This window comes from Palaemon carinicauda, chromosome 14 (assembly GCF_036898095.1).
Source record: "Palaemon carinicauda isolate YSFRI2023 chromosome 14, ASM3689809v2, whole genome shotgun sequence".
Taxonomy (NCBI): domain Eukaryota; kingdom Metazoa; phylum Arthropoda; class Malacostraca; order Decapoda; family Palaemonidae; genus Palaemon; species Palaemon carinicauda.
This window is the reverse complement of record NC_090738.1, coordinates 114,432,947-114,456,923: the sequence shown is the minus strand read 5'-3', so window position 1 is coordinate 114,456,923 and position 23,977 is coordinate 114,432,947. Positions and strand designations below refer to the sequence as shown.

At 42.3% G+C, this 23,977-nt stretch overlaps 1 protein-coding gene across 1 annotated transcript in view; it reads left to right on the top strand.

Moving 5' to 3' along the window:
• Positions 1 to 23,977, top strand: part of LOC137652936 (dynein axonemal heavy chain 7-like) — a 170,904-nt gene that overhangs the window by 34,925 nt on the left and 112,002 nt on the right. Inside the window, exons 26-31 of the mRNA XM_068386330.1 lie at positions 6,619 to 6,746; positions 8,326 to 8,435; positions 8,923 to 9,041; positions 10,660 to 10,801; positions 11,546 to 11,682; positions 18,771 to 18,917. Of these exons, the coding sequence (XP_068242431.1) occupies positions 6,619 to 6,746; positions 8,326 to 8,435; positions 8,923 to 9,041; positions 10,660 to 10,801; positions 11,546 to 11,682; positions 18,771 to 18,917 (783 nt within the window). The remainder of the gene's footprint in view (positions 1 to 6,618; positions 6,747 to 8,325; positions 8,436 to 8,922; positions 9,042 to 10,659; positions 10,802 to 11,545; positions 11,683 to 18,770; positions 18,918 to 23,977) is intronic.

Genomic DNA, 23,977 nt, shown 5'->3' with positions numbered 1-23,977 from the left:
GCACCCACTCCCGTTGATCCTAAATGGGTTGTACTGCAAGATATGCAGAATAAGCTTGCCTCTCTTATGGAGGAGTATACTGCTGAGCAGGTTCACGATGATCCTCGCCGTTTAGCTGATTGAGATCCTGGCCGTCAGCCGCCCAAACGAGCCTTTGCTCGTCCTGTTGACGTTGACGTTACAAAGTCACGTCAGTCACGTGACGTAGAGCCTCACTCGATGCAGTCCCGTGTTGACTTTCAGCCGCTTGTGAACGTTCAGCCGCTGCCGCATCCTCGTGTTGACGTTCAGGACGTTCGCCAACCAGCTAAGTTGACTTGTTTTGACGTTGAGCGTCAAGCACCGCAGTCAAGAGTTGTTTTAACTGCTCAATCTAGGCAGTCAAGGCAGTCTCGAGTTGACGTCGAGCGTCCTCCCGCTCCTGTTGTTGTTGCTGGTCAGTCCTTTAAGCAGTTACATGACATAGCGTCCTGGACTGCTACTGATGCTCCTGTGCGTGTGGACTCTGCTTGTCAAGCATTGCCACCAAGGCAGGTCTCTCCCTTGCTTGAGACTCATCAGTTGTCGGACGAGGTTCCTTTAGATGAGGACGTTGCTGATCCTCATCCTAATGATAACCCTTTGGACATTTTGTCAGATGTAGAAGAACCTAAGGCTGTTCAACCTTCGATGGATTTTAAGAAGATCATGATGATTTTCAAGGATCTTTTCCCAGATCATTTTGTTGCTGTTGCTCCTCGTTCGCCTCCGTCTGAGTTTGCTCTAGGCTTAGCTGCTACCAAGCCTGCCTTTACTAAGCTAGTGCTTTCTCGCTCTTCTAAGAGGGCTTTACGTCTTCTAGGCGACTGGTTGGATACCAGGAGGAGTTTGGGGAAGACGGCCTTTGCCTTCCCACCTTTTAAGCTTGCTTCTAGATCGAGCGTCTGGTATGACACGGGAGAAGTTCTCGGCTTGGGAGTCCCTGCCTCTGCCCAGGGTGACTTCTCAAGCCTCGTAGACTCTCCCCGTCGCCTGGCCATGAGACGCTCGAAGATTTGTTGGTCCTCCTCGGACCTTGACCATCTACTTAAAGGCGTATACAAGGCCTTTGAAGTTTTTAACTTACTTGATTGGTCTTTAGGAGCATTAAGTAGGAAGATCTCGTCTGCTGACCAAGATGTATCCTTACTTATTATGTCCTGTATGGACAAAGCCATCCGCGATGGCTCCAATGAGCTCACCTCCACCTTTACGTCGGGAGTCTTGAAGAAGAGATAAACCCTTTGCTCTTTCCTTTCAGCAGGAGTTACTCCCTGTCAGAGATCGGAACTGCTCTTTGCTCCCTTATCGGCTGCCTTGTTTCCACAACAGCTGATTAAGGACATAGCTGCTTCGCTTGTGCAGAAGGACACACATGACCTGATGGCGTCCTCTGCTCGCAAGGGAGCTCCTTCTTCATCCTTTGTTGTGAGACCCAGAATCGAGACTCCTGCGTCTAGATTTATCCCGCCCTTTCGTGGCAGAGCTCCCAGCAGGGGAGGCTCTCGTGCCGAGGGAAAGAGAGGTAAGAAGAGAGGAGCCAAGTCCTCCTGTGGCAGAGTCTGACTGCCCACGGCCTCAGACAGCGGTAGGGGCCAGATTGAACAGCTTCTGGCAGGCCTGGGAGAAGAGGGGTGCAGACCAAGAGTCTGTTCTGTTGCTCAAAGAGGGGTACAAAATACCGTTTGTACGCAAACCTCCTCTAGTAACAACTCCCATAGACCTCTCTCCCAGGTATCGAGAGGAGTCAAAGAGACAAGCCCTACATCAAGAAGTGTCTCTGTTGCTAGAGAAGGGAGCGGTGGTGAAAGTCTCGGACCTTCAATCACCGGGGTTTTACAACCGTCTCTTCCTAGTCCCAAAGCATACAGGAGGTTGGAGGCCAGTGCTAGACGTCAGTGCGCTCAACGTTTTTGTTACGAAAACAAAATTTACGATGGAGACCACGAAGTCCGTCTTAGCAGCGGTCAGAGAGGGAGACTGGATGGTCTCTCTCGACCTGCGAGATGCGTACTTCCACATTCCTATACACCCGGATTCCCAACCGTTTCTGAGGTTTGTTTACAGGAATGTGGTGTACCAGTTTCGAGCACTGTGCTTCGGCCTCAGTCCTGCTCCTCTCGTGTTTACGAGGCTCATGAGGAATGTGGCAAAATTCCTTCATCTATCGGGAATTCGAGCCTCCCTGTACTTGGACGACTGGCTTCTCAGAGCATCGTCCAGTCATCGCTGTCTGCAGGATCTACATTGGACGTTGGGTCTGGCCAAGGAGTTGGGACTTTTGGTCAACTTAGAAAAGTCCCAACTGATCCCATCCCAGACGATTCTATATTTGGGGATGGAGATTCGCAGTCTAGTTTTTCGGGCTTTTCCGTCTGCCACCCGAATAGAACAAGCCCTGCTCAAAGTCCAACTAATGCTGAAAAGAGAACGTTGTTCAGTAAGGAGTTGGATGAGTCTCGTAGGGACTCTGTCATCCCTGGAGCAGTTTGTCTCGCTAGGGAGACTGCACCTTCGGCCTCTCCAGTTCCATTTAGACTCTCACTGGAACAAGGGCAAGACCTTAGAGACTGTATCAATCCCGGTCTCCGAACCAGTAAAAGCATGCCTGAACTGGTGGGACAGCAATATCAGTCTGAGAGAGGGCCTGTCCCTAGCAGTCAAGAACCCAAACCACGTGTTGTTCTCAGACGCGTCGGATTTGGGTTGGGGTGCGACCCTGGACGGTCGGGAATGCTCGGGTCTGTGGACCTCAGTTCAGAAGAGCATGCACATCAACGGCAAGGAGCTATTAGCAGTCCACTTGGCCTTGATGAATTTCGAGAGCATTCTTCGAAACAAAGTGGTAGAGGTCAATTCAGACAACACCAGAGCTTTGGCGTACATCTCCAAGCAAGGAGGCACTCACTCCCACACGCTGTACGTGATCGCAAGGGACCTCCTCATATGGTCAAAAAATCGAGGCATCTCCCTGTTGACAAGATTCATCCAGGGGGACTTGAACGTCTTGGCAGACTATCTCAGTCGGAGAGGTCAGGTGATACCCACGGAATGGACCCTCCACAAGGACGTGTGCAAGAGTCTTTGGGTGACTTGGGGTCAACCCACCATAGACCTCTTTGCCACCTCGTTGACCAAAAGGCTCCCAATCTATTGCTCACCAGTCCCAGATCCAGAGGCGATCCACATAGACGCGTTTCTACTGGACTGGTCTCACCTGGACTTGTATGCATTCCCACCATTCAAGATAGTCAACAAGGTACTGCAGAAGTTCGCCTCTCACGAAGGGACAAGGTTGACGTTGGTTGCTCCCCTCTGGCCCGCGAGAGAGTGGTTCACCGAGGTACTTCAATGGCTGGTAGACATTCCAAGGAGTCTTCCTCTAAGGGTAGATCTCTTACGTCAGCCCCACGTAAAGGATGTTCATCAAAGCCTCCCCGCGCTTCGTCTGACTGCCTTCAGACTATCGAAAGACTCTCAAGAGCTCGAGGCTTTTCGAAGGAGGCAGCCAGTGCGATTGCGAGAGCTAGGAGAGCTTCTACCATCAAAGTATACCAGTCGAAGTGGGAAGTCTTTCGAGACTGGTGCAAGTCAGCATCTGTGTCCTCTTCCAGTACCTCTGTAGCCCAAATCGCAGATTTTCTATTACATCTGAGAAATGTTCGCTCCCTCTCAGCACCCACTATTAAGGGCTACAGGAGCATGTTGGCTTCGGTCTTTCGACATAGAGGCTTAGATCTTTCCAATAATAAAGATCTACAAGATCTCCTTAAGTCTTTCGAGACCTCTAAGGAACGTCGTATGGCAACTCCTGGATGGAACTTAGACGTGGTCCTAAGGTTCCTGATGTCAGACAGGTTTGAGCCATTACATTCAGCCTCCCTGAAGGATCTCACCCTCTAGACACTTTTCCTAGTGTGCTTGGCTTCGGCTAAAAGGGTCAGTGAAATTCATGCCTTCAGTAAGAACATCGGCTTTTCCACAGATAAAGCCACATGTTCACTTCAACTTGGTTTCCTGGCCAAAAATGAACTGCCTTCTCGTCCTTGGCCTAAGTCATTTGATATACCTTGCCTGTCAGAGATCGTAGGCAACGAACTTGAAAGAGTACTGTGTCCAGTTAGAGCTCTTAAGTTCTACTTAGCTCGTACTAAGTCCTTACGAGGTGGATCTGAGGCCTTATGGTGCTCAGTTAAGAAGCCATCATTACCTATGTCAAAGAATGCTTTGTCATATTTTATCAGATTTTTAATCCGAGAGGCTCATTCTCACTTGAGTGAAACAGACCGTTGCTTGCTTAAAGTTAAGACACACGAAGTAAGAGCTATAGCAATTTCCGTGGCCTTTAAGCAAAATAGATCTCTGCGAAGTATTATGGACGCGACCTTTTGGAGAAGCAAGTCGGTATTCGCGTCATTTTACTTAAAAGATGTCCAGACTCTTTATGAGGACTGCTACACACTGGGTCCATTCGTTGCAGCGAGTGCAGTAGTGGGTGAGGGTTCTACCACTACATTCCCTTAATTCCAATATCCTTTTAATCTGTCTCTTGAAATGTTTTTAATCTTGTTTTTGGGTTGTACGGAAGGCTAAGAAGCCTTTCGCATCCTGGTTGATTTGGCGGGTGGTCAAATGTCATTTCTTGAGAGCGCCCAGATTAGGGGTTTGATGAGGTCCTGTTGTATGGGTTGCCGCCCTTGATACTTCAGCTCCTGGGAGTCTTTCAGCATCCTAAGAGGATGGCTGGGCTTCGTGAGGAAGACAGACTAACAAGGCAGAGTAATCGTCAAGTCAGCTTCCTTACCAGGTACCTATATATATTTGGGTTTTGTTATGATATAACTGTCAAAAACTCTAAGCATATACGCCATAAACTGTATTAATACTGGTCTCTACCCACCACCATGGGTGTGAATCAGCTATTATATATTCACCGGCTAAGTTAAATATTTAAAAATGATATTTTGATTATAGAATAAATTTTTGAATATACTTACCCGGTGAATATATAAATTAAAGGCCCCCCCCCTTCCTCCCCGATAGAGACCCAGCGGGATGAGAAGAACTGGAGCTGTTTACATGTATATGCGGTATCTGGCCGATAGTTGGCGCTGGTGGGCACACCCGCAACCTTCATGGCGATCGCTCGCGAGTTTTTGTGTTTTTCTGTCGAGCCGTCGGAGACGTCAGCTATTATATATTCACCGGGTAAGTATATTCAAAAATTTATTTTATAATCAAAATATCATATTAACAAAAATAATATCTCAGGTGGATTACAGTATGTAGTTGTCAGCTATGCGCTAGAGAAGATATATAATTGTGCCAATAGTCAGGCAATTCAAAGAAATAATAATTTGAACTCAAAGCTCATTCTGGGGACCAAAAGAGGACAATTTCCCCTCTGGCCTTTACGACATTTTCTTGCCAGAAATAAATCCCTGTTTAGCAACTTAAAATCCAATTTCTTGGACTACAATGGTATGTATAAATACCTGTATTTGATCTAGACCAGACCAAAGTTATTCAATGTTGGGAAAACTGTGGGCTTCGAGAAAACAAAACATTCACATGTCATGATTTTTCCCTAAAATAGAATATGTATTTATTCATCACTTATTTGAATTTCATATACTCATTTGACTTTCGTGGCATTTTTTTTTTTAAACGACTTTTTATTATATATGTCACTAGCTAAGAGTAGATCTTGTATCTCTGAAAGAAATGGCTGTGATATAAGAGAGGATTGAGATGGCATATGTGGTCTAGTTGTGATAGAGGCTGACCGCAATCATGGTACTACAAGCTAATCAAACACAGATTTTATCACCCTTAGACTACTGGTTGCACACAGAGGAAATATGAGGATAAAAATTTTGCTTTATATAATATATTATATATATATATATATATATATATATATATATATATATATATATATATACATATATATACACACACATATATATATATATATATATATATATATATATATATATATATACAGTATATATATATATATATATATATATATATATATATATGCATATATATATATATATATATATATATATATATATATATGTATATATATATATATATGTATATATATATATATATATATATATATATATATATATATATACATATATATATAGTATATATATATATACATATATATATAGTATATATATATATATATATATATATATATATATATATATATATATAGATACATACATGCATACACAGTATATATATTCCCTTTGTAATATATTTCAGGCAAAAATAAATGTTTGGTGACTAATCCTCCAAGCTCAAATATTTGCAGAGATGAAGATATTATCTAGCCTAATATTAGTCTTATAATGTAAATTAATGGCATGTGAATGACATATGTTTACCTATCTAGTGTCATATTATCATAGCCCTTCCAGTCACCTGATTGTCACAAGTTTATCATAACAAACAACACGTAGTAACGGTGTTGTTGACTATTAAAATATAACTGCTACCACTTAAGGTAGCCAGAAATAGTCCAGTTGAGCCTGAATATGTCTGTGCATGATATAAATAATTTGTGTCTCTGTGTGAAACCAGGTTGTGAAATTGTGTATGGAAGCTTACGCCACAAAACTGAGAGAAGACTGGTCTCTTGAGTGGCCAGGTCAAGCAGTGCTCTGCGTCTCCCAGACCTTTTGGACATCGAGCGTTTCTAGCTGTATGAGGTAAGAGTCCATTCTGAAATTTGATGTATTTTATGAATAGGTTTCATATTTTATTTATTAATCTGTTGATAAGATAAAGCTGAAAGATCTATTTTTCAACGTGTGCATAAATGTCGTTTTTTGCCCTTAGTTAGATAGAGCTAAAAATACTTCTTACAAGTTATACTTTTTAACTAGAGCATTCATGTGGCATGCTTCAAGCTTTACATACCCTTTAAGTTTTATGCATATGCATTATTCATAATTTTTCATCTGAAAAGTTCTTCAACTAAAGGGAAATCGTTGAAGAACTAAAAACTTTGTTATATTGTCCAGCAATCTGAGATGCTAAGAATTTAAGCAGTTCAATTCAGTATGAATAAGTTATATCTGTATATTATACATCCTTTGTCAAATAAAATCATTAACAGCTAAATAGGTTTTAATACTAATGATTTATTTACCTACTGAGCCTCATTTTCATACGAAACATATAGGATGTAATTGTTTTGCAAATGCTTCTGTGTTTTAAGTTGAGACACTAACCACACCCATTTATTGCAGTTCCCAAATACTTTATTAGAAATTGACTTTTAATTATTGGCCTCTATACCATTGTAGAGTGTAGCCTGAGTCTTAACCTTGTAATTACAGTTTTATCTGTATTTTAATGTCTAATGCAATATCTAGCTACATTATTTCATGCTGATAATGTGTGCTTTGGAATGTGATACTTTGATCAATCTTTTATTATATATTATGAAGAACTACTGAGAGTGTCCTAATAACTTTTTTTAAATTAATAATGTTTATGGAAATAAGAAAAAGACCAATTTTAAAATAAGCTCTCCATGTCTATCCAAAATGGAGTCAATGTTTTCTCCTTCCGTTCTCGAATGTGGTATATTGCCTAATTTTTATAATTATGAGGAATACTTCCATTTGATGCATTCAAATGAAAGCGATCAAGACTTTGATCAATAGCAAAAACAAATTCATAAATTGTGTAGAGAATATAGACAATTCTCGTATGATTTCCCCTCTGTGGTAGAGGCTGGCAGTTCGAGGAACATCATCATTGTGGGAGCTTAACAGACCTACGGAGACTCGCACTCCGTAGGCACCCGAGTTCAAGCCTCGCTCAAACCTTGATAGACTCTCATTACAAAAGGAGTTTTCTGTTCCTATGAGCCATTTGGCAGGTCACCTGTTGTAACACCAGCAACCATTTCCTTCCTACTTCAGAGCTCACTTGTGTGAAGAAGGGATTTTGACACTGATCACATGTGTGTGTGCCTGTTCAGTCTCCAGGCAGTGACCTGTATCTTTCCTCATCTGCTCATTAGCAACCTTTATGTATTTAGACCTTTAAATCCCTTGTGAACATTCTTTAGAATTACGGTTAAACATTTACTGAAATTTCTCTTCCCACTTTTTATATCTGATGGAATTCTTCTCTATGCAGTGAATCTGTCAGGTAAAGTTGATGGTCTATTATGTTGAACTATTTCCTGCAATAATTTTTGGCCAAAGAGCAAAGATTTATCATTTGGGATTACATTATAAGATATTAACAAGATATGTACTCTTTTGATTCCAGTGGAAGTCAAGATGCCATGCAAGAATACCTGAACACTTGCAACTCCCAGATTGAAAAGGTCGTTGGTCTTGTCCGAGGTCAGCTGTCCAAGCAGAACCGCACGACCTTAGGTTAGTTTGTCTTATAAGAGAAGTATCTTAAAAAGTTACTAAGACTTCTTATCTGATTTCAGTTTACAGTATTAATGTTAAATTACCTGCTTCTGTCATAATGTTATTATATCAGAAATTTCAATGTACATTGTTAAATCACATTTATTAGTCATTTCGTGTGAGAATCATAATAATACTATTATAAAGTTTTTTTTTTTTTTTTTTGTATTCCTGGAACAGAATTATCTATGAATTAGGTAGTTAATATCTCTGTTGTTATATAAGACACATTAGCCATTAATTACCTTTCCATTTTAATTGTCATATTAGTACAGTATTTGTATTTTTGAAGCTGTGGATACAAAGCAATATTATTTTTAGTATTCATATATTGTTTATTAAGAGATAAACTATCTTTTCGCAAGAGTCGTAGCATATTCTGTAGGAGCTTTGGTGATATTTGAAAAGAGCCTTAATCCTAAGATTCCTTCTGCTACTCCTTCAGGAGCTCTTGTTGTTCTTGACGTGCATTCTCGTGACGTCTTGAAGGAGGAACTGATAAAGAAGGATGTGCACAGCCTCACTGACTTCACCTGGTTATCTCAGTTAAGGTATTATTGGCAGGTATGTTCCTCTCTTTCTCACCTTTTACTGACTACACTCAGTTAAGCTGACTAGACTCAGTTAAGCTGACTAACATGTTTCTCATGGAAGTTGGTCTGTTTTACCCTTTCAGTAAATCTTATTTGAGGAAATGAGACTATTGTTTATATTCATGCTAGTGTATAAGTCAGCCAGTGAGACAGTTAATCTGCTATATCAATCAGCCAGTCACTCATTCCTAGTTAACCCAGTATGTGAGCCAGTCAGTCAGTTGCAATCAGTGTTTAGTCATTCAAGCCAAGTCATTGTGTTATGTAGGACTGTCCCACTGGTCAGTCCATTTAGTCCATGAGTTTCAGTCAATTATTCAATCTGGTATGCAGTATTAGAATTCAGTCATTTTTGCACAATCAGCAGATCAGATGATTTACTTTCATCTTTTACCCTCTATAGAATATTCCTTTCTTCACATATCCCTTTACATTTCTATATATATGAAAATTTTCATTAAATCTCATCTGATAATCCTTTACATTTTCCAAAAATACTATTTCTTCTAATGTGACTTTTCATTTAATTAATTACCTTTTAATTTCAAACAATTATTATGTGCTTGACATATATTCCAATTCATCAAGGTTATTATAATTTAGTAATTCTACCTGATTCATAATGTGAAGATCACAGAAAAGTAACCTTTGTTCCCTTGTACTAAAAAAGTATTCCACTTTATCAATGACCCACCACCTCCTCTATTGTTAACAAAAGGAGTCATTCATCAGACAGTGATTGAAGACACTTTAAATCATACTCAAGCACCACATGTCCCTGTCTGTTTTTAAACGACATTTTTTTTACGTGGGATAATGGATGGAGATTTGTCATACACCGTAGCTTGAGTTGGAAATGATCCCTGATAAGTTATAAGATGGCTCAGGTCAGAAAATTAATTTGGGACTTTGTAGTTTTATTTTTATTTTTTATTTTTTTTTTGTCATTTAATTTGGTTTTCACTCCTAGATTCAGTGGAAACCGAAAAATTATATAGTCATATTTATTTTTTTCCTTACCTGGTTACCCTAAAGGAAAAATGTGGCTTTAGGGAAAAACAAAATTATTTGCTTAAAAAAACAACAGCAGTCACTGTCACTCTCATGCCGTAACTGCTAAAGCAAGGATGAACCCCAGTGCAGAAAATTTCCATTGTGTTTTTCTCTTTATGTTCTGTAAATATGTAGGAGGCTCATCAACAGCACGAAAACTCCTTAGAAACATATGACATAATTAACTTCTATCCTGCTCACACAAAAATGGGAAAAGTTCATGTTGATAGAAAAATTTCCTTACCCAATAATAAAGATTCTCTCTCTCTCTCTCTCTCTCTCTCTCTCTCTCTCTCTCTCTCTCTCTCTCTCTCTCTCTCTCTCTCTCTCTCTCTCTCTCTATTCCCATTTGGTTCATCCACTATTAGTAAACATATAAACATTATAGAAGAAAGTGATTGTTTGTAATTTGTTTCTAATATGATTGACATTTCAGAATCATACAACTCTCTCTCTCTCTCTCTCTCTCTCTCTCTCTCTCTCTCTCTCTCTCTCTCTCTCTCTCTCTCTCTCTCTCTCATAATTCATCTTTGCAGGATGACATTCTGAAAGTCCGCATGATCAACTCCGAGCTCAATTATGGTTACGAGTATTTAGGCAACACTGGACGTCTGGTCATCACGTCCCTCACCGACAGGTGTTACCGCACCTTAACGCAAGCTCTCATGCTGAATCTAGGTAACTATCTTTTTTTACCAGTTTAGCCTGGATAAGATGGGAAGATTATTATTATAGTTGTTGTTGTTGTTGTTGTTGTTGTTGTTGTTATCAGCTAAGCTATAACCCTAGTTGAAAAAGCTGGATGCTACGGGCCCAATGGCTCCAATAGGGAATTATAGGTTAGTGAGGAAAGGAAATAAGGAAATAAATAAACTATTTGAGAAATAGTGAGTGAAAAATCTAAAATATCTTAAGATCAGTAACAACATTGAAATAAATCTGTGATGTGTAAAATATGTAGAAACACTTATGTCAGCCTGTTCAACATAAAAACATTGGTAAATAGGGTAAAATTTCTGGAGTAAAAATGCAACTTTATGTGGGCATTTTAATATTTATGATGGAAGGTCAGTTTGTTAATGTGCCCCCATTTTATGAAATACTTCATCTAACATAGATAAGAATGGGTAGCATTTTCACTCATATCTTTGCAAGTTAACAAGATATCTTGAAAACTTGTGAACAAATTTTCTTAAGCTAAGTATAAGTATTCCTTAGATGGCCCCCAACAGATGATCGGAATTTGACAATAGCTTTTGATAAGGATTTCATTATTTGACATCATGAAAACCATCTCTCCCATTATGGTGGGGACAATGCATGGCTTGGTGGAGACATGGTCTATACTAAGCACTCTTGTTTTCTTTCTGGGAGAGACCGAGTGTTGAAATTTTAATTGTAACTTTTTTTGGCTTCTTTCAGGAGGAGCTCCTGAAGGACCAGCCGGAACGGGCAAGACAGAGACGACCAAAGATCTTGCCAAGGCTGTGGCCAAACAGTGTGTCGTTTTCAACTGCTCTGATGGCCTTGATTACATCTCTTTGGCTAAGTTCTTCAAGGTATTTTAGATACGAGAGGGCAACAGAGACAGAGCCATCATATATAAATAATTTATATATATAGTACAGTATATATATATATATATATATATATATATATATATATATATATATATATATATATATATATATAAATATATATATATATATATATATATATATATATATATATACATATATTTTTCAATATTTAACTTAGCCGGTGATTATATAGCTGCAACTCTGTTGCTCGACAGACAACTCTACGGAAAAACTCGCCAGCGATCGCTACACAGGTTGCGGGTGTGCCCAACAGCGCCATCTGTCGACCAGATACCCAGCTCTCATGTAAACAAAGACTCAATTTTCTCTCTGTCGAGGTGTCGACAAGACGTACTTTACTCGCTGTTGCTAAACTGGAGTTTTTCACATCTAATTGGTGAAGTACTATATTCTAGTTTTGAGCTTTCGCTGTGCAGGGTTTTTCTTCACACAAATCCTTGAACTCTTTTTGATATCGGATTCTTTGTTGATGACTTTTTGATCGTTTTTTGGAATTTCCCTTGACCAATTCAAAATGGCTGACCCTTCACAAGTCCCCAAATTTAGGAAATGCAATGCTAGGGACTGTTCTAGGCGTCTTCCGAAGGCTTCTATCGACCCTCACACTGTTTGTTCCAATTGTCGGGATAAAACCTGTCAATTGGAAGATCGGTGTGAGGAGTGCGTTGGCCTTTCGGAATTCGATTTTATCGAATTTCAAAAGTACACACGTAGGCTAGAGAGAGATAGAGTTAGGAGAAGTTCTTCTCGTTCTATTGATATATCCTCTCCTCATGCCCCACAGCCTATTCCTTCCCCTGTAGTGGTTGCTCCTAACCCCCCTCCTGGCACTCAGGAACCATCGATGGCTGATATGATGCGTGCCATCCAGGCTCTGGGTGAGAGAGTTGAGTCCCTTGCTAGTGACCGTAATCAGCTCATGGCGGATGTGAAGGAGCTTAAGTGCCAAAGTGCAGTGGGAAGTGCTAAAGTGCCAAGTGATAGTGTTGTGGACAGTGTTGCGCTTGAGGGTTCGTTTGTTCGTGCCTGTCGTCCTCCTAGTCTGGGACCTCTTGCAAGCTCCCAAGTCCAGGGGAGAAGCAATGTCGTACGACGCATGGGTTCGAGAGGCTTTAATCAGCGAACAGACGTTCCCTCCGTGGTATCGGGCGTATCTACCCAAGATCGCTCCTACCTACCTAAGACGAGAGAGCCCATTTATACCTCGTCTTCTGAAGGTGTTTCTCGCAAGAAACTTTGGACCAAGGTCTCGCGACCGTTAAAACGTAAATCGGTCCCTTCAGCACAAGTCCAACGGCCCGGTTGTAGCCACTGGGTCAGTTCGGACTCGTTGCCGTCATCCGATGACTGCTCACCGCCTAAGAGAGGCAAAGCGGTACCGCTTCAGACAGTAACACCGTCTGTCGCCGCACCTGCTCCTGTAGACCCTAAGTGGTCTCTACATGCAGTCTAAACTTACGTCTCTGATGCAGGACTTTCGTGCGGAGAAGGTTGCTGCCGTACCAGCTAGTGCAGTACCTAGCCTACAACCCTCCACGCGATCGGTTGTGCGTCCTGTGGACGCTGAGGTAACCTTCTCACGCATACCAGTTGAGAGAGTTCCTCCACCCATGCGTTCCAGTGTGATCTGCCAGCCGCATGTTGACGTTAAGCGACGCACGGAGGTTGCCGTTGACGTTCTGGATGTTCAACAACCGTCAGAGTTGCCTTGTTTTGACGCGGTGCGTCAACCTCCGCAACCCAGTGTGGTTTCCACTGCGCAACCCCATCAGTCTAGACAGTCTGGGGTAGACGCTGTGCGTCCCCGCGCTACCATGGTTGTTGCCAGCTCACAGACTGGGCAGCAGTTCCATGACGTTGCGTCCGGCTCAGTCACGCATGCACCAGTGCGACCGGACTCAGCGAACCAGCCGTTACCCACTCCGTTGCCGTTTCCTCATCAGTTGTCGGATGAGGAACTTTCTGATGATGATGTTGCTGCACATATAGATGAACCACAATCAGAATTGGACGAGCCTAAGTCTACTCAACCCTCTTTGGACTTTAGAAAAGTTTTGGCCATTTTCAAAGAGCTGTTTCCTGACCAGTTTGTTTCTGTGGCTCCTCGTTCTCCGCCTTCAGAGTTTGTTTTAGGCATGCCGTCTACCACTCCTGCCTTTACTAGACTCGTCCTCGCACGCTCGTCCAAGAGAGCTTTGCGGGTGATAGGAGAATGGTTGCAGTCCAAGAAGAGCTTAGGGAAGACAGCCTTTGCTTTTCCCCCTGCTAGACTCTCTTCTAGATCGAGCGTCTGGTATGCCACGGGAGAAGTTCTCGGCTTGGGAGTTCCTGCCTCTGCCCAGGGCGACTTCTCAAGTCTTGTAGACTCTCCCCGCCGCCTTGCCATGAGACGCTCAAAGATATGTTGGTCATCATCGGACCTGGACCACCTTTTGAAAGGAATCTTTAGGGCCTTTGAAGTTTTTAACTTCTTAGACTGGTGTCTAGGAGCCCTAAGCAGGAAGATCTCTTCGACAGATAAAGAGACTTCCTTGCTCATTATGTCCTGCATGGACAAGGCCGTACGTGATGGGTCTAATGAGCTTGCTGCATCATTTGTGTCCGGAGTCCTAAAAAAGCGAGAAAATCTCTGCTCATTCCTTTCTGCTGGAGTTACACCGTGCGAGAGATCTGAGCTTCTCTTTGCTCCTCTTTCCAAGTGCCTTTTTCCAGAAGTCCTGATTAAGGAAATAGCCGCTTCGTTAGTGCAGAAGGACACTCACGATCTTGTTGCGTCCTCAGCTCGCAAAGCTCCCCCTTTGCCTACCTTGTCAGCTAGACCAAGGATGGACACTCCAGCGTCTCGATTTATTCCGCCCTTTCGTGGCAGAGCCTCCAGCAGAGGAGGTGCTCATGCCGAAGGGAAGCGAGGGAAGAAGAAAGGATCCAAGTCCTATAAGGGCAGAGTCTGACTGCCCGCATCTTCAGACAGCAGTGGGAGCCAGACTCAAGAACTTCTGGCAGACCTGGGAGAAGAGAGGCGCAGATGCACAATCTGTGAAGTTGCTCAGAGAGGGGTACAAGATCCCTTTTGTACGGAAACCCCCTCTAGCAACGTCTCCCATCGATCTCTCTCCCAGGTACAGAGAGGAAGACAAGAGACGAGCCTTGAAACGGGAAGTGTCTCTTTTGCTAGAGAAGGGAGCGGTGGTCAAAGTCTCGGACCTTCAATCTCCGGGATTCTACAACCGCCTCTTCTTGGTTTCAAAGAAGACAGGAGGGTGGAGGCCGGTGCTAGACGTCAGTGCTCTGAATGTCTTTGTCACAAAGCAGACGTTCTCCATGGAGACCACAAAGTCAGTCTTAGCAGCGGTCAGAAGGGAAGACTGGATGGTCTCATTAGACCTAAGGGACGCTTACTTCCACGTCCCCATCCACCCGGACTCCCAACCTTTTCTGAGATTCGTTTTCGAAAAGGTGGTCTACCAGTTTCGGGCCCTGTGCTTTGGCCTAAGCACAGCTCCTCTTGTGTTTACGAGGCTGATGAGGAATGTAGCCAAATTCCTCCATTTATCGGACATCCGAGCCTCCCTTTATTTGGACGACTGGCTTCTCAGAGCCTCTTCCAGTCGTCGCTGTCTGAAGGATCTAAAGTGGACTCTAGATCTGACCAAGGAATTGGGTCTCCTTGTCAATATGGAAAAGTCGCAACTGGTCCCATCCCAAACTATTGTGTATTTAGGGATGGAGATTCACAGTCTAGCTTTTCGGGCTTTTCCGTCGGCCCCCAGAATAAGCCAAGCCCAGTTATGCATCCAGAACATGCTGAAGAAGGAACACTGCTCAGTCAGGCAGTGGATGAGTCTGGTAGGGACGCTATCATCCCTGGAACAATTTGTGTCATTAGGAAGACTACACCTCCGTCCTCTTCAATACCATCTAGCTTTTCACTGGAAAAAGGACAAGACGCTAGAAGCGGTCTCGATCCCCATTTCCGAAAAGATGAAGTCTTGTCTGACTTGGTGGAAGGACAGTATCAACCTAAGAGAGGGTCTTCCCCTGGCTGTTCAGACTCCCAACCACGTTCTCTTCTCGGACGCATCGGACGTAGGCTGGGGCGCGACATTAGACGGTCGGGAATGTTCAGGACTGTGGAACTCGAGTCAAAGGATCATGCATATCAACTGCAAGGAGCTGCTGGCAGTACATCTGGCCTTGAAAAGCTTCAGGTCTCTCCTTCGAGGCAAAGTGGTGGAAGTGAACTCGGACAACACCACTGCCTTGGCGTACATCTCCAAGCAAGGAGGGACCCACTCACTGACGTTGTACGAGATCGCAAGGGACCTGCTCATCTGGTCAAAAGGTCAAGACATAACACTAGTAACGAGGTTCATCCAAGGCAACTTGAATGTCATGGCAGATTGTCTCAGTCGGAAAGGGCAAGTAATTCCAACAGAATGGACCCTCCACAAGGATGTATGCAAGAGACTTTGGGCCACTTGGGGCCAACCAACCATAGATCTCTTTGCAACCTCGGTGACCAAGAGGCTCCCAATATATTGCTCACCAGTCCCAGACCCAGCAGCAATACATATAGATGCCTTTCTCCTAGATTGGTCACATCTAGATCTATACGCATTCCCACCGTTCAAGATTGTCAACAAGGTACTGCAGAAGTTCGCCTCTCACGAAGGGACAAGGTTGACGCTAGTTGCTCCCCTCTGGCCCGCGAGAGAATGGTTCACCGAGGTACTTCGATGGCTAGTAGACGTTCCCAGAAGTCTTCCTCTAAGGGTGGACCTTCTACGTCAGCCACACGTAAAGAAGGTACACCAAAGCCTCCACGCTCTTCGTCTGACTGCCTTCAGACTATCGAAAGACTCTCGAGAGCTAGAGGCTTTTCGAAGGAGGCAGCCAGTGCGATTGCTAGAGCAAGGAGAGCATCCACCCTTAGAGTCTACCAATCGAAGTGGGAAGTCTTCCGAAACTGGTGCAAGTCAGTCTCTGTATCCTCGACCAGTACCTCTGTAGCTCAAATAGCTGATTTTCTCTTATACCTGAGAAAAGGACGATCCCTTTCAGCTCCCACTATCAAGGGCTACAGAAGCATGTTGGCATCGGTCTTCCGGCATAGAGGCTTAGATCTTTCCAACAATAAAGATCTTCAGGACCTCCTTAAGTCTTTTGAGACCACGAAGGAGCGTCGTTTGGTTACACCTGGTTGGAATTTAGACGTGGTACTAAGATTCCTCATGTCAGACAGGTTTGAGCCGCTACAATCAGCCTCCCTGAAAGATCTCACTTTAAAGACACTTTTCCTGGTATGCTTAGCCACAGCTAAAAGAGTCAGTGAGATTCATGCCTTCAGCAAGAACATCGGATTTTCGTCAGAAAAAGCTACATGTTCGCTACAACTTGGTTTTCTAGCCAAAAATGAGCTGCCTTCTCGACCTTGGCCAAAATCGTTCGATATTCCCAGCTTATCGAATATTGTAGGCAATGAACTAGAAAGAGTCTTATGCCCTGTGAGAGCTCTTAAGTTCTATTTAAAGCGAACTAAACCTTTACGAGGCCAATCTGAAGCTTTATGGTGTTCAGTTAAGAAACCATCTTTGCCTATGTCAAAGAATGCTTTATCCTACTTTATCAGACTGTTAATACTAGAAGCTCATTCACATCTGAGTGAGGAAGACCAAGCATTGCTTAAGGTGAGGACACACGAAGTTAGAGCTGTCGCAACTTCCGTGGCCTTTAAGCAAAATAGATCTCTGCGAAGTATAATGGACGCAACCTATTGGAGAAGCAAGTCAGTGTTTGCGTCTTTTTATCTAAAGGATGTCCAGTCTCTTTACGAGGACTGCTACACACTGGGACCATTCGTAGCAGCGAGTGCAGTAGTGGGTGAGGGCTCAACCACTACAATCCCCTAATTCCATACCCTTTTAATCTTTCTCTTGAAATGTTTTTATTGTTGTTTTTTGGGTTGTCCGGAAGGCTAAGAAGCCTTTCACATCCTGGTTGATTTGGCGGGTGGTCAAAGTCATTTCTTGAGAGCGCCTAGATTAGGGGTTTGATGAGGTCCTGTTGTATGGGTTGCAACCCTTGATACTTCAGATCCTAGGGGTCGATCAGCATCCTAAGAGGATCGCGAGGCTCCGTAAGGAAGACGTACTTAAAAGGCAGAGTAATTGTTCAAGTCGACTTCCTTACCAGGTACCTATTTATTTTGTTTTTGTTATTTTGATAACTTCTAAAATGAAATAAAAAACTCTTAGCTCATAAAAGTGTAAACATATATTACTGGTCTCTACCCATCATCCTGGGTGTGAATCAGCTATATAATCACCGGCTAAGTTAAATATTGAAAAATGTTATTTTGATTATAATTTAAATTTTTGAATATACTTACCCGGTGATTATAAATTAAATGACCCTCCCTTCCTCCCCAATAGAGACGCAGTGGGACGAGGAGAAAATTGAGTCTTTGTTTACATGAGAGCTGGGTATCTGGTCGACAGATGGCGCTGTTGGGCACACCCGCAACCTGTGTAGCGATTGCTGGCGAGTTTTTCCGTAGAGTTGTCTGTCGAGCAACAGAGTTGCAGCTATATAATCACCGGGTAAGTATATTCAAAAATTTATTTTATAATCAAAATAACATATTATATATATATATATATATATTATATATATATATATATATATATATATTTTATATATATATATATATATATATATATATATATATATATATATATATATATATATATTCATTTATCTATCTATTTATTTATCTATCTATTTATTCATTTATGTATGTATGTATGTATATAAAGTCTATGAATATGTATATATATTACTGTATATACATGTGTGTCTGTATGTATATATATATATATATATATATATATATATATATATATATATATATATATATATATATATATATATATATATATATCTATATATAAGCGAGAAATTAACATAATATCACTCGATATATCTTTGGTGTCTCATTTAGATAAAGATATAATAGGTAATACATTTATTTATTACAATGTTTCCAGGGCCAAGCTTCGTGTGGCGCCTGGACTTGCTTTGACGAGTTCAACAGAATAGAATTGGAGGTGCTGTCAGTCGTGGCTCAGCAAATTCTAACCCTGCAGCGTGGCTTACAGTCCGGGGCTCCCAAACTTACCCTTCAAGGGACAGAGGTAAGATTCATCTATTTTGCTGTTGAGGTTGCTCATTACTCTGGTTGCAACCCACAAGAGTTGAATTACTACCGGGTGCATTATTTACAGCCTCGGTCAACAGGAAGTACAATTGGTATTTATTGCCAGAATCTAAATTTTACCATAGTTGTACCTCGGCTGGGAATCGAACCTAATTTTTCCAGTGGGTGAGAGTCATCTCTGCTCTCGCCAAACAAAAGCAGAAATGTGTTGCAATTAACCCTCACCTCTAGCAATATAACTTACTTCAGAAATGACTTGATTTTTCAGGGTTTTGCTTGACCTTTGACTGAGTTTGAGTTTTAGCTGGTAAAATATAAGTACAGCATATTGCTTCTCGCTTGTAACGGAAGAGCCCCAATGCTTGTTTTATCTGCTTAAATCTCATTTTCTGGGTCGACCTGTGGCGCCCGGTGAAAAGAGTCCTTCTTATGTATCTTTTCTGATAAAACCTTCCAATTATACCAGAGAAAGATAAAAGCATGGAATGCTGAGGTTACTACCCTCGCGCGAGCACCTTTTGGGTGTCGTGTATAAAGCAAAGGTGCGTGAAAACCACTATTCACAGGTTGTCTTCCATTTAGTTAATTCCTTCGTCAAAGGGATGGGCCGATACAACAGCCCTAGCCAAGCACCAGCGCCACACCACCACGCCACGACGCGAGCGCCATCTGAACTACATCCTTCTTTTGGAATCTTAAGTGTTGAATTTGTTTGTGGTGCTCTCGGTCTTTTTTTTGTCAATCGTGGATTTATTTTGTCATGTCCGAAACTCCATCTTCACACATTCCAATGTTAAGTACCATAGTTTGTTTTGACAGTTTTTTATTGTACCGGGCTTTTGTTTTATATCCAGTATAGTCTGTTTTATTATTCCCGTCTGGCCTTTCATGGCGGCCATTGTTTGTTCACTTGTTTGGGAATTCATCTTTGTCTGCCCGTTTAGTACTCTGTCACTTAGGTTCTTGGTTAAGTCCCTGGCCTTATGCCTTTAGAACCGTTATTATTTTTTTTTTTTTGTGTATTTATGCTCATGGTCCTTTTTGCTAGCAAGTCCAGCCTACGAACGAGATAGCGATCTAGCTTTGTATTTGTTTAGTACCCGCCCCACCGAGGCGTTCGTCACTCGACTGTGCTATTTATTTTAAGTTTTAGCAGATGCTATTCTTCGATCGTAGTGTTATATGGATGTACATTTTTATTTTATACGTTTATAATAGTGTTGTGTGATTTTTAGTCCTGTTTTTGTGTCCAAAAGAGCGAGAGATTGGGGTCCCCGTTTTCTGTTCGCAGTCACGAGTTACCCCTTTCTCTCGTTTTCTTTCTTAGCTCCGGTGGTCGAGCGGATTTCCCGTTTTCCGTTTTGTGCGTTCAACGGGTTCTCCCTCCCTCACCTCTCCCCCTCTGGGTGGATGATAACTTACGAGTTATTTATTTTTCGTGACTTTTCAATTGTTAGCGTTATTTTGGTCCGTGTTTCGTCCTCTCCCCGTTACGGCTCGGGAGTAGTTTATGAACGTTTTCCTCCGCCTTGAGTTCTATTCCGGCTTGAGGGATTCTCAATGACTTTCGTTCTATTGTTATATTTATATATTGTTTACTGCATAGGACGGGCTTCATATTGTTTAGATACGACCCTCCGGTGGCCCTTACTGCGGTCTCAGGCCACGGCCATATCCACAATAGCCATTGTTATTACAATTGTGTTTTTATTCACAATAATTATTCAGGACCTTTCTTCTCCCTCCGGCCTCACCGGAGATTGTAAATACGCTTTGCTATGATCTAAGCCTTAGCCTTTAGCTGCGGCTTGGCTTTTATATCTTCACAATTGAATTATTAGCCACAATTGAATTATTCAGGGTATCTCATTTTCCTCCGGCGTCACCGGAGGTCGCCCATACACTTCACACTTATATTTGCCTTGCCTTTGGCTAAGGCGGCATTATTCAGGACATCTCATTACGCTCCGGCTTCACCGGAGGTCGCCCATACACTTAACACTTATATTTGCCTTGCCTTTAGCTAAGGCTGGTGTTTATATTTATTTTAAGGGCATGTCACTGCTTCCCCGACCCTCGCAGGTCGGCAGATTGCTTTAAGTTATTTATCCTTATGTCATTAACAGACATTAGGTAAATTACAAATATACAAACATTTGGATATTAGCCTATAGTGCCAACAATGGTATTGGGCGAATAGCGATTTAAACGTTTAGCGATTTAGTCTGTTAGTTTGTACTCGCCCCAGGAAGGCTCGATTTAGACTATATCCTTATTTATTGGTTACGTTGTCGTTATTCTTCGTTCTTGGTTATTACAATGACTAAAAAAGAAAAGGAAAAAATAAAAAATAAAATAAAAGCAATCAATTTTTTACTTTTCTTATATTATTGTGTGATGTTAGCTTTTATTATGTAACCTTGAGAGTGAGAGCATAGGGTGCTCGTTTATTAGCTCGAGTAAGAGAGGTGAATTTCCCGTTTTCCGTTTTTATACGATCACGAGTTATTCAGGCCTCTTATTATCAGAGTTGATGATAGTGCGTTTAATGTTATACACGTTTTATTGATGTGGTTACTGTTAATATAGCTAACACTATTAGTAGGAACGTTGGTGTATGAGTCATTAATTGGGGTCGTTTTATACCGACACCCTTAGCTCCGCCTTGAGTTATGCTTAGCTCCGCCTTGGGTTATACTCCGCTATAATGGATACTCATTGGGTGAGAACTAGTCAGATATTTGGAGTGCAACGGTGAAATCCAGCACTCAGACTCTGGCTGAGGCCTTTTGCACACGAACCTTTGTCATATTTGATCTCAATTACACCTTTACGGCCCCTTTTTTCATCGAATCTCCGGCTTCGCTGGAGATAACTCAAACATTCATTGAGGTTAATGTTATCGTATCGGTGACGGTCACGATCTCACGGTGACTGGCCTTTGCTACCCGATCTCCCGTACAAACAGAGATCAAGCAGACGTCCAGAACCGGAGTTAACAATGTGATACCGATGAGGATTTCACAGTTTCATTATTACAGTCCCTTTTTCATCGAATCTCCGGCTTCACTGGGGATAGCACAGACATTTAGTATTGGGGAATGTTATCGTACCGCTGAGGGTCACGTTTTCACGATCACGGACCTTTGTCACTGGTTCTCCGGTACAAACAGAGATCAATCAGACGATCAGAATCAGAGTATGAACCCTTTTTCATGAATAATCACAATATCGTCATTACGATCCTTTTCATCGAATCTCCGGCTTAACAGGATATCGTACAGGCGATCAGCATTGAGGTTAATATTAGATTTCCTCTGGTTCACGTTGTCACTGTGACGGACCTTTGATTGTACCGGGGATGGTTACCGGAGCTCCGGTACAGACAGAGATCACTCAGACCACGGGTGGCCAGTCTTTTGTTTTACCTGTAAAGGAAACGATTTAACATGAATACAAAAAATATATGAACGTAACTATGCCTATATTTATGCATATATTTAATTCTAACTATGTATAAATATGGATAAATATCCATACAACATCGTGTTCAAATAGAATTAAATTAATTATGCCTATATTTATGCATATGCAATCCTAACTATGTCTAAATATGGCTAAATATCCATACAACATAGTGTTCAAATGGAAATAAATTAATTATGCCTATATTTATGCATAGTCAATTCTAACTATGTCTAAATATGGAAAAATATCCATACAACATAGTGTTCATATAGAAATAAATTTTCCACCCAGTGGCGAATGCGCCAACGGTGTCACATTTCATGAATACAAGTGTCGCACTATACCCCAGAAGATAGTACATTAAATGACTTTTCTTAAAAATTGCTTTTTAAGAGTTATACAGCTGATCCCAGCCTGTGAATAGGATCGCTAACCAAAGTTCAAGGAACATCCAGACTTATGTCCCCTTTCTGTTACAGAAAGTTCGCCTGCATGGTTCCCATCAGGATGATGATGAATCTCTCTGGCCTGCAAGAGAGGCTCTCCGCCCTTGGGTATCGAGGTTGGGAAGGAATGCTCCATCTAGAGGTCCCTATCTCCTCGGAGTGTCCTCTCTAAGGTTGGACGACGACCCCATGGACGGGCAGGTAGGTGGGGATGAGTTTTGAGCCTTCAGCTTTGCAATTACCTACGTCACCGACCTAGGACTCTTAAAGGATCCTGATGTTCATGTTACCCTGCATAAACCGTGACTGCTAAAAGCAACACATTCTAGGGAAAACCAAGGGGCTATGACGCAGCTCTAAGGTATGGTGGTGAGTCAGTGCCGTTCAGGAACTCGGATATAGGTGGTACCATAAATCTGGATGGCATAGACGTCCTCCCTCTGGGGGACCTAGATTTTACTCCCAGGTACTAGAATTCCCATTCAACGGATTCGTTCGATTAAAAGAGATTGCCTTGGTTAGGTTAGACAAGGTACCGAAGGTAACGGTATTATTTCCTAAAGGGCAGGCCCGATCTGTCTGGACCAGGATGTTGTCAGCCTGGGGGGTACGATAATTCCAAGCTCTGCCCTCCCAGTTCGACCTACACGTTTGTTGGTCTGATCGGGTCAGTTGTGGGAAGTACGTTCTGTCTGAGACCTCTATCAGACAGGAATCGATAGTCGGTTTCCCACTCGTCATCACAGCCTTCCTCTGGTTCGACGCCTTTGCATCTGACTCCCCCTCATCAGGTGGTCTACCTCACTGATTCCCCAGGTACACAGCCCAACCCCGTTGGGATGTTTTGCCTGCATACAGCCCTAGATCCGAACCCTTAGGCTCCTTTCATGGACTCCAGAGAGGAAGCTACAGGAGTAGAAGACAGTCCCGCCATCAAGGCGGGCCTAGGAAAAAGGGGGCTCGGAGAAGGGAAGGACCTAGATTCACTCCCTCACAATGCGGTGGTCCCGGTAGGGGGAAGACTTTACCACTTTCGTGACCATTGGACCTTCGGTCTGTGGGATCATAGCATAATCTCTAACGGTTTGAGAGGAAAATGGCCTCAAGGTCCTCCTCCTCCGCC